Source organism: Nicotiana tomentosiformis, chromosome 2 (assembly GCF_000390325.3).
Source record: "Nicotiana tomentosiformis chromosome 2, ASM39032v3, whole genome shotgun sequence".
In the NCBI taxonomy this organism is placed as follows: Eukaryota; Viridiplantae; Streptophyta; class Magnoliopsida; order Solanales; family Solanaceae; genus Nicotiana; species Nicotiana tomentosiformis.
In genome coordinates, this window is record NC_090813.1 from 38,975,522 (window position 1) to 38,987,243 (window position 11,722).

Genomic DNA, 11,722 nt, shown 5'->3' on the forward strand with positions numbered 1-11,722 from the left:
TTGAGCTTTCCATGTTCACTTTTTAATTATGCAATTCTTCAATTTGCAAATATGGCAGGTTTTACCTTTAAAATTTCATAGATATCTCAGGACTCAGGCAGGCTGTGTTTTAGAATCAAACTTTTTGGGCTGTTTTTCCATCACAGCCTCAACCAACTACCTCATCCCCACTACACAAAGTAGTTAATAAAAGTTGGTGTTTGGTAGTATAGTTATATTTAATACTTATCAAATCATATACTTGGTTGCAAAGGAGCCGGGTGAATAACCTGTAAAATATTTATTTGTACACTGACAGAAGCAAGATTGATCCAATCAACTCCAAATAGATACAGAAACAGAGCCAAACAAGCTTCACTTAGAATATACTTGGTCCACACTCACTAAAACATGGGGAGGTTGAAATCAAGAAAGCAATGGAGTTTTGAATTATAAGCAAAAATTACCAACAAATAACCTGCACCTATGTAAAGCTTGATTGCAACATTAGAGCCCTATTGCTTAGAAAGTGTATCAATCTGAATATAGCTAGAGACTACATCTGAAATGACATATAGATTAGTAAACAAGTGGAAATTCCTGTACAGGATAGTGGTTACAACTTACAAGCATGCCGCTCAATCACATAATTACAATCATGAAAACCATGATTCAAGAAGAAGGAAACCTTCACTAGCTGTATAAACTGCAAAACACCAATTTATGTTACAAAGAGCATGTTCATAAGCTATACTTTCTAAGACCTTATAATTTTCCAAATTATTGAGCACTAAACAGTCACCTGGCAGCTATCTAAGGGCCCGGACTGCCAATTTTCAGTATCTATGCAGCGTTCCAAATACAGAGAACCAATCTCACACAAGCCTTTGTTTCGAGAGGAAAAGGGATACGAGAAGAAACAAAGGTAAGATTCTATCATTTCGAAGTAATTTTGGAGACACAACTAGGAACAGAAAGATCAGCTGGAGTGCATACCAGCGCCCTTTGCTGTAAATGTCTCAAACTCTGTTCCATGCTAACTTGTACCATCTCAGCGAGCATCTCCTTTGCTTTTCCCGATTGCTCTTCACAATCTATCTGAGATATAAGATTGGAGACAATGTTCTCTAATGTGTCAGGCTCAAGCTCAGACCTCGGGTAAGGAGTATCTCTCAGCAACCTCAAAAGTGTTTGTGCCTTTGTCCGAGACTTGGCTGTTCCTTGAACAGTCAGCTCAAGGAGCCCAGGGATTACACCTTCTCTGAGAATTGGTTCTCGGTATTTAGAGCGATCACTTTGACACATTGTCAGGAGAGCTCCTACAGCATGTTCTCGGCTTTGAGGAGATCCACTTTCAAGCACTTCCACCACTGCAAGCACTCCCCCATCTTCAGATATCAATGCATTCCTACCCTCTTCATAACACACCAAAGATTCTATCAGAGCGGTGCACCTTTCAGTAGTTTTTGAAGACTTTTTACAAGATTTAAGCAGAGAAACTGTAGAAGGAATTGGTTGTGCCCGCAGAACTAAGAGTAGATTATCTTGATAAGTTGACAGATTGGAAAGAGCCATCACAGCATCAGCCTTAGCTTGCGAACTGCCGTGCCTTATGATTTCCACAAGTAGAGGGAAAACACCAGAAGCACTAATAATGGGTTTCGTGGCAGGAGAAGCAGATAATGTGAGCAACGAAACAGTAGCATGATCCTGGAGAGTTGCATTCTCTGATTGAAGAAAGCCAATGATGGGTTCCAGAGCACCAGCATTTATGATACTTATCTTGTTTCTGGAGGTCAAAAATGAAATAAAATAGTCAAATAACAAAGTTCGAAGCTCTAATGCTTAATACTTGCACACTACAAAACTGTGAAGTTGGCAGAATTCAGTGTTCAATGTTTCGTTAGCTTAGAGCATAGAGAGAGTAAATATACTCCGTATCTGATGAAAAACAAGCAGTCCAGCAGTCATATATATCTAAAGCAACAAATCTGCCTCTCCTTTCATTAAGTTTGTGGTTTCTCTAGAATTGATTTCTTCTTTAAAAATAAAAACGTAGTTTTTATATTCCTGATTGAAATGATACAATAAATGGATTTGAGCCAAAATATTACAAAGAGCTAGATGAATTTACTTGGAAGTACGCAAGTTCTTACTCCCTTTCATTGTCGAATAAACAAACTTATCCTCATGGTCAAATAACAAAAGTGTCGATATCGTACAATTGGATCTAAATCATTTAGCACTTTGGAACAATGAACAGATAAGATTAAAAGCATTAAAAATTGCAGAGCAACACCATACTCTAACGTAGTTTACAGTATACCAAAGTACTAATCACAAAAGGATCGTTTGACCTTAAAATGAAATCTTGATATTCCCCATACATAACTATTTAAAAAAGAAATCCCTTTGAGTGATCGCAAATCTATATTCTTATAAATACATTAATGCTATTAAAATATCAGCAACAACAACAACAACAACAACAACAACAACAACCCAATATAATCCCACTAGTGGGGTCTGGGGAGGGTATTGTATACGCAGACCTTACCCCTACCTTGGGGTAGAGAGGCTGTTTCCAAATGACCCTCGGCATCCTTCCCTCCAAGAACTCCCCACCTTGCTCTTGGGGTGACTCGAACTCACAAGCTCTTGGTTGGAAGTGGAGGGTGCTTACCATCAGAGCAACCCACCTTGTCAAGGAATCATAGTACAAATAGAATATTTAAATTAAGAGCAGAATTTCTTTATCAGAGCAAGGAATCCAATCCATGTGATAGCTTCACAAACAAGATAAAAGAAAGGCAAAAGGGAGACAAGCAGATGGGTCAAAGAATTAAAAAGAAGAAAATAAAAGAAAGCATGTGGATAAAAGGACAGCCCCGCCTTCAAATCTAAGCAATCTGACTTAAAGCATCCGATGCCAAGGGATGCGATCGAAAAGCATTTGGAGTAAATATGCCTCTAACTTTTAAGTATTAACTTTAATTTCATTTTTAGATAGAGGCAATAAGAGTATTATAATCTTAATGAACAAATCAAAAGTCTGAAACTACTGCAGTTATTCTGTTCAATTTATCCAAGTAAATGGAAGCCAATTCTTTATCCTAGTACATTTTGATGCTTCAAGAATTGGACCCAGAATTAAACTGAATCACAAGTTCAGTTTGATCGCTTATTCCAAAAACTCAAAAAAAAAAAAAAAAAAAGAAGAAGAATCTGAAGGAAGCACAGAAGAAAACTAGCATTTAGAAATTAAAGTTTCAATCTTTACCACTAAAAGTTGAATTCTTTAAATTATAATTTACAATACCCACCAATTTCAAGGTCACATATTTCCACAACCTGAAATACTAAAAATTTAAGACCAACTTTCTGCTGTCACTAACTTTTCCCAGCAACCAAATAAAGCAGGGGAAAGAAAACAGTAAACATAAAGAAAAATAAAGATGAAAAAGGCATAAACAAGAAGAAAGGTATCAACTTCCCTCACTAGTACACTGATTCCGAGGAAAAAGATGTACAAGTAGAAACGAAAAGTAAGAAAGTGATAGAAAACTGAAAATTCCAAAACAATAATTTCAATCAAAAGCACTTCAAAGAAAATCAAAACTAGCAAGAAAATTCACAAGCCAATATTGAATTGAAATCAGAATTTAGCAATAATCAAATCCAAACACTTAATTAAGCTAATAAACAGAAATTAAACGCACCCTTCATCTTTAACAGCGAGATTAAGGAGGGCAAGAAGAGCAGCTTCGTTGGACTCAAAAGATTCAGAACAGAGCATATCGACGAGGGGTTTAACGGCGTTAGAGAAATGACGGCGGTAACGTTGAGAAGTCTTGGTTAGACGGCGGATCTCCTTAGCCGCCTGAACTTTCAAAGTGAGGTCATCGGAATGAATGAGAAAAAGGGTTTGTTGAACTGCCGAAGACGACGTCGTTCGCCTAATATCACCATCTAACAAACCGTCGGTGGCACCGGCACCAGTAGTATTCAGCTGCACACAATTCTCGCCCTCCGAACCCATATTATTGGGTGCTAAATTATTGGGAAAAATAGAGAAGAGTGAGAGAGAAAATAAATATCTGAGCTACTTAAAGCTCAGAAGGGGAGAGTATAGAAAGAGGTTAAAAGGAAAGGGACAAGTTTATTTAAGTAATACTAGAAGTAAGGTAGTTTGCTGTAAAAACGTAAGGTTGAGAGGAGAGGAAGTAAAAGGAGGGGTGCGGTGGCGTTAAGCAACAGTTATAAGAACCCACCACCTTTGGCCCGACTTGTGGGGACAGCAGACGGATTTCGCTTTCTTTTCAACGGCTTTTGGTAGTTGTTTCGTCTTTGGTAGTAGTATTCTTCTTTTTGGTTCGGTTAATAGCCTAATTGGAGTGTGATTTTGGCAACGTTTAATCTTTATCCATATCAGGGAAAATTTACTTATTACTGTATCAAAGTCTACTCCTCACTTTTTCTTATTCATCCTTGCAATAATTTGGTTAAGGGCATTTGTTGTTATAAATCCAATCGTGCCTACCTATTGTCTCTGATTATTAAGTTAGAGACAAATATCACCTAATAATTTTTATCTCTATTATTTAAATCCAAATCTTTCACGATTTCCATCCTATTTTATTGACTGTTATTATACCCTTAAATAAAAAATGATTTGATATTTCTTTTTAAGTAAAGTCCAATCAAAACGAAAGAAAAAACGTACAAATATCACATAGAAATTCAGTATGGGTATAATATATCTTATAACTTTTATAGATTTACTTTTTTGTTTTTTGCCCGACGTTCGATACTTGTATTAGGGCTCTAACTAATTTAGACTCACCTCGCATAAGAAAGCTATCTCAACCAATTTTTTTCTTTCTTTTTCATTTGGAACTTAAATGACCTAATTAAAGGCGTAAAGATTCTATCCATCCTATTAGCCATTTATATGGTGCAAATCCACCTCTATTCCAAAAGATTAAAGCGAAAGTTACTGTGAATAAGAAAGGCACTTGGACATTTCTAGAAAGAAGTTTCGGGAATACGAGTTGTATAATCCTACGTTATGTTCACCTTTTGAGCCGCTGATTTAGCTTTAGCAAGATCAAGATTCAACAACCTCAATATTTTGATTCAACTCTCTCGAAACATAAGCTTATAGAATTGACACAAGCAACATCCTTGGGGCTTTAGTTAATTTCAAAGTATCAAAATCTTAAGTTCAAGTTGCAACAAAGAGGATTTTGTAGATTTTTATAATATCTTTTTAAGAATTTGAATTATCTATATTGATAACATTACGAATTACACTATCAATGTAATTTCTAACTATAGTCCGTTTCCCTCTATCTTTCATATTATAATATTACATTTACTATAAATAGTTACCTATTTGTCCATGTCAATTTAACTTGAGAAAGATGTGGGAAGCGAGGTTCAAATGGTTCGGACATGTTTAGAGGAGAAGCCTAGATGCTACGGTAAGGAGATATGAGCGGCTGGTAGTGGAGGGCACGAGAAGAGGTAGAGGGCGGCCTAAGAAGTATTGCGGAGAAGTGATCAGGCAGAATATGGCTAGGCTTCAGATTTCCGAGGACATGACACTTGATAGGAAGATGTGGAGGTCGAGTATTAGGGTTGTAGGTTAGGAGGTAGTTGAATCTTTCCTTACCTCGTACCGTTAGGAGACCAGTCTGTTAGGGTTTGTGTTTAAGATAGCTAGTGGCAATGTGGTGTCTTACTGTTTCACTTTTCAGTGCAGGACCTATTTACTAACTATCGCTTTTGCGCTATCGCTTTTGCTTGGCCTCTTTCTTATGGGTTTCATGTTGTTCCTATTTTTTCTATGATTTCTGTGGTGATACTAATATTGTCTCTTTTTGTCTTTTTGTTTTCTTGAGCCGAGGATTTTTCGGAAACAGCCTCTCTACTCATTCGGGATAGGGGTAAGGTCTGCGTACACACTACAATCCCTAAAACCCATTAGTGAGATTTTATTGGGTTGTTGTTGTTGTAATTTAACTTGATAGTGTACAAAAATTATATTTTAATTACGAATAAGTTAAACTCCTTTTATACGTGGATTATTATTGCACTACTTTGTGTTTGTATAGTTAGTTCAGAATATCATTTTCTAACCCGCCGTTCTATTTTATAGTTCTCCCAAATCTGCAGCTTCTTACTTTCATCTATTTTACTCAACAAAAACAATCAATTTTCTAAAGTAATTGACTTTCAGCTTTCTTTAGCCCCCCCCCCCCCCCCCCCCACACACACACACACACAGCTTTTCTCCTTTTAAGTATGAACCTTCAACATTTATTAAAAGCAATTCGATAATTAAGAAATGGCATCTTCAGACGTGGAACGAATAGGCCCAAGTGCAAAATCAGTGCGATTTCACTTTTTTTCTGAAGCCACCTTTTCTTTCTTTCTCAAATATCAGAGGAAGAACGTACAGATAAAAGTATAGAATACGTAGCAATAAAATATAGGTATAAGCTAGTGCCCGTTTATCTTTTCACAACCGCATACAACGCAACCGACAAAAAAAAAACAAGGTATTGGCACTTATATTGAAATGATTTTTCACTTTTATAATCAATCGTGTACCACATAAAATCTCGATATACCTTATTATAAAAGCAAAAAAGAAAAAGAAGGAATTTTTTTAAAGAAATTGCACACGGAAAATGATAATTTTGTAGTATGAGAGTTAGAACATTTATTTTTGTAAAATGTAAATTCAATTTTTATTGAGTTATTTATTTAAAAAGAATTTAGAGTTCAAATAATAATAGTTTCATATAAAACAAAAATGGGCTTTGGTTTGGTTGCCCGGCGGTAATTGCCGACCGGGGGAGGGGAGAGGTGGGGGGGGGGGGGGGGGGGTCTCCATTTTAGACAAATAGATCGTTAGATTTGGGGTCAGAATTGAGATGCCTTTACCTAACGACACAACTTTTTCGTCGGTTTAACTTTAACGTAGTATTAATCCTTTTGCATTGTGTTTCTTGTCATTTATAACAATTCGAGAACCCAATGGCCAATAGTTCTTCTATTTGGCGTTCGTTGCTTAAAACGTAATTGGCAGCCGTTTGACTAAACTTTTCTTGCGTCTATTCATTCAACAGTTTTTGAGTTTCTTTACATAAAGTCATAGCATTTTCTCATACGCATTAATTATTATTTGGTCTATTTAATTTTTTTTTATTTATAATAACTGTAAAATATTACCGTTAACAAACCAAATGATTCTTTACAACCTGTTGGAGCGATCACTACTATAACCACCTCCTATGAAGGTTGTTACAATCTCTGAATCTCCGAAATAACAAAAAACCACTATTTACAAATCCTTTGTATCACACTCCGACATTTCCTAACTCTCTTTATATTCCCTATCCATTCTATCCTTTCCTTAATCTCTCTTTGTATCTGCCCTATTACAAAATATGTAATTACATCTATGTTTCGAAATATTTTCTAGTTTCTTGCTTTCCTGGTATAGTATATAGTTGCTCCCACAATTGCAGCAGCTATCTCCTTATTGAATTGCTTCCATCTCCTTTTCTTAATCCATCGTAAGCTAGTTGTTGGATCTGCCTTTGCTAGTTGAATCCACGCCCATTTTGTTATAGCATTTCTTACCACTTTGATCCAACTACATGTGGTAAACAGGTGAAGCTGTGTTTCCTTAGTATCCTCTGTGCATAGGCTACATTTGTCATCATGAATAGGCATTTGTAGTCTCTGCAATCTTTCCTTTGTTAGCAGCCTCTCTTGATATGCCAACCATAAAATTACTCTTTGTTTAGGCAGCATAATAGTACTCCACACCAGATTTGCAACATTCATTTTTGTAGGACTCCCTAGCATAGTTAGATAGCTTTTGCTAACAGAGTATTCACCTTTAGTAGTCATGACATACTCTCCATTATGATACCATTGCTTCATCGTGTCTTTAAGGGCATTCATTTTTTCCTAGTACCGGCTACAATCCTGTGGTGAAGTGTGATTCCAGACATCTCCATTTGTCTTCATATACACTTCATTTACCCATTTCACCCATAACACATCTTTCTTCACAATCACTTGCTAAAACAGTTTGCCCACAGATGCTATATTCCATTCTCTGTAGCTTTTAATATTTAGTCCTCCATATTTTTTAGGTACATACACTTTGTCCCACGCAACTAATGCCATTTTCCTTTTCTCCTCATTGCCCCCCCAGGTAATCTCTGCATTTCCTGTCTATCTCTTTCAATACACTTTGAGGTAAGATGGAGACTGCACCCCAGAAATTATATATAGAGAACAATATTGCATTGATCACTTGTAATCTACCAGCATAGGAAAAGTTCTTTGCATAGGCTTGCTTTATTTTTGCTGTTATCTTTTCCACCAATTGAAAGCACTCTATTTTATTCCACTTCATAGATGAAAGGGGCAATCCTAAGTACCTGATAGGCAGTGTCTCTTTAGAGAATCCTGTATATTGCAAGATCCTAGCCTGTTCATCCTCTTCCATACTAGCTAGAAAGATGTTTGACTTCTCTAAGTTTTCCACCAAACATGTCACAGCACTAAAGTCATTTAATGCTTCCATCACTCTGGTTATAGATGCTAAATTTCCTTTGCAAAAGACCATCGAGTCATCTGCAAAAATCAGGTGTGTTAACTTGGTAGCCTTGCACAGAGGGTGATGTCTGAAGTCTGGCAGATCACTCATTCTTTTCAGCACTCGAGTGAGATATTCCATAACCAATACAAACAAAAGTGGTGATAGAGGATCGCCTTACCTCAACCCTCTTCTCCATTCAAAGAAGCCAAATCCTTCCCCATTAACCTTCACTGTGAATTTTGTAGAGGTTACACAAATCATGATCAACTGAGTCACTGATCTAGGGAATCCAAATCCATTTAAAGCTTCTTCAATGAAATCCCAAATCACCATATCATATGCTTTCCTCAAGTCAATCTTCATAAGACACCTAGATGATGTCTTTCTATTGTAGTGTCTTAAGAGGTCATGACATATAAGCACATTGTGAATGAGTGATCTACCCTCAACAAATGCTACCTGATTCTTATCCACAATCAGTGGAAGTATGTCCTTAAGTCTTGCACATATCATTTTGGATATACATTTGTAAAGGACATTGCAACAGGATGTGGGTCTAAATTGGCTTGCATTCTGTGGAATCTCCACCTTAGGTATCAGTGTGATTACAGTTGAATTGATATGTATTAGCAGCCTATCATTCTCAAAAATTTTTAGTACAACTCATATTATCTCCTCTCCTACCACATTCCGAGCATCTTGGAAGAATCCACTTCCAAAGCCATCTGGCCCCGAACTCTTATCTCTATCAATACCAAACATTGCCTCATTTACATCCTTGGTTGTATAAGGTCTTAATAATTTTAACTGATCCTCTATAGATAAAATATTTCCATTCTTTAGAAAACTTCCAAATGCATTAGTTCTTTCCTTTTCTTTTTTCCCAGTAGGTCTTTGTAGAAGTCCACTAGTATCTGAGCAATATCTTTATGGTCTGACTGTAGCCTGCCATATTTATCCCTCAACTAGGTAATAGCTTGTTGCAGCTTCCTATGTTTAATTATAGAGAAGAAATACCTTGTGTTATCATCTCCCAATTTTATCCATGTGGCATTACTCCTTTGTTGCAGGAAGAGTTCAGCCAAGTAAGATGATCTTCTGAATTTCTGATGTGCCTCTTTTTCCTCCTACTGTAGTTGTTTGTTATATTGATCCCTCTGTAGTGTCTGCTGAACTTGCATCAGAACTTGTCTATCATCTTCCACTTCAGTAAGTATATTTCTGAAATATTGACCATTCATCTTCCTCAGATCACTCTTCAACAGTTTCATCTTCCTCACTTCCCTCATCATTTGACATCCTTCTATGCTCAAGTTCTATCCAGCTTTTACCCTTTCCAGAAATAAAGGGTGACTAGACCACACATTATAATATTTGAATTGTTTCCTTCCTTTCTTTGGGGAGTTCAGCATAGATAGCTTCATTGGACTATGATCATTGATCATCTCAGGCAGGAAAGTAGTACTAAAGTCAGGCATACTATCCAGCCATTCTGAGTTCACAAATACCCAGTCGATTTTTGAAAAAATTATGCTTCCACCATGTTTATCATTCCATGTATACCTGCTCCTCTGTTTTGGAAATTCAAGAAGTCCGCAATTCTCCACACATTCATTAAATTCCTTAACTTCAGCCATACTAACTGGATTGCCCCCAATTCGATTATCCATGTGCAATACAACATTAAAGTCTCCCATTATAATCCATGGTTGACTAACATTTACACCCACTGCTTCTAAATAATTCCACAAAGTTCTTCTTTCCTCTTTGGTGTTGAAAACATATACCACTGTTAGCATCATTATTTTTTGTAATGATCTATACACCACTTCATATGTAATTGCCTGTGCCATACCACTTACCATTCTTATCTGAGAGTAGTCTGTCCTCCAAACTAACCATATTCTTTCATTTGGATGGTAGTCTAAATTAGTCATAGACCCCCATCCTTCAAACAATTTGTTAGCAACTTGCTCAATCTTGCTTCCTTTTATTTTGGTCTCCACTAGACCTGCCAAACCAATTCCTTCTCTACTATAAAGGAGTTTTACCTCCTTTTGTTTGTTAGGGGCATTGAGGCCCCTAACATTCCACCATAAAATATTATCCATATCCTGAGAGAGGTAAGTCAGTACTGCCCTCTTTTCTAGGTGGGCTCTTAGGTAACACTGTGCTAGACTCTGGCCTGTCCAATATTTGGAATGAATTTTGCTGACCTCCTTCCTGCTCATGATGTTTTGGTGGATGTTTGACAGTGTTCAATGGTGTCACCTGATAAGTAGAGATTTTTACTGCTTATTTGCTCTCTTTTACTTATGTTTTAACTCAAAAATGCTTAAAGGTATTATCGAAAACTAATGAAATGTGCTTTCTTGCATGAATATTGGGAAACGGGCCAAAGAAATGAAAATCAACTAAGAAGGAGTAAAAATTAGACAAGAACCAAAATAAGAAAAAATGGACCAAAGTGCGGATCGCACAATACCGTGTGCAGCCGCAGACTCTGAAGAGCCACTGTCAGAATTCCTTCACAAAGTGCGGACCGCACAATTATTGTGCGGCCGCAGAAGACAAGGTTCAGAGAGATATGTTTTGGGGACCTGAAGATGTGCGGACTGCACTATTATTGTGCGACCGTAGAATGCAAAAGTGCGGCCGCACTCATAAATGTGCGGTCCGCAGAAATTTTTCATTAGGTGTGGGCATCGGTCGGTTCGGTTCGGTTATGAATATTATCGGTTTAGCATATCGGTTATCGGTTTATAAATTTGATAAACCGATAACCGAACCGATAAGATATCGATTATCGGATATCGGTTAATCGATTATTGATCATTATCGGTTCGGTTATCGGTTTACCCGATAAGATAACTCAATCTAGAGTTAAGCAAAAAAGAAAAGACAATTCACTGGAGTTAAGCAAAAAAGAAAAGAATTCACATATAGTATACTACCCTTTTTTGCGTTCTGTTCAGTGGCCACAACTGGAATAATACTAATTCTTCAACAACAATTGTCCAAATATATTTTAATAATAATACAAAGTAGTAGCAATTTCACCTTAAAATTAACAAGTCCAAACATATAGTACTAACAGTTCAAATCTAAGTTAACAAG

General features: G+C 36.8%; 2 protein-coding genes across 2 annotated transcripts; both read right to left on the minus strand.

The window, feature by feature from the left end:
• Positions 1-536: 536 nt before the first annotated feature.
• On the minus strand, positions 537-4,188 carry LOC104109565 (U-box domain-containing protein 4). Its single transcript, XM_009618897.4, has 2 exons — positions 3,699-4,188; positions 537-1,768 (listed from the first exon to the last, which is right to left on the minus strand). The coding sequence occupies exons 1-2, from the start codon at positions 4,016-4,018 to the stop codon at positions 916-918; spliced, it is 1,173 nt and encodes a 390-aa protein (XP_009617192.1). The 5' UTR covers positions 4,019-4,188; the 3' UTR covers positions 537-915.
• A 5,733-nt stretch (positions 4,189-9,921) lies between these two features.
• Positions 9,922-10,716, minus strand: LOC138904645 (uncharacterized). The gene has a single exon (XM_070193152.1). The coding sequence runs from the start codon at positions 10,714-10,716 to the stop codon at positions 9,922-9,924; it is 795 nt and encodes a 264-aa protein (XP_070049253.1).
• Positions 10,717-11,722: the final 1,006 nt, after the last annotated feature.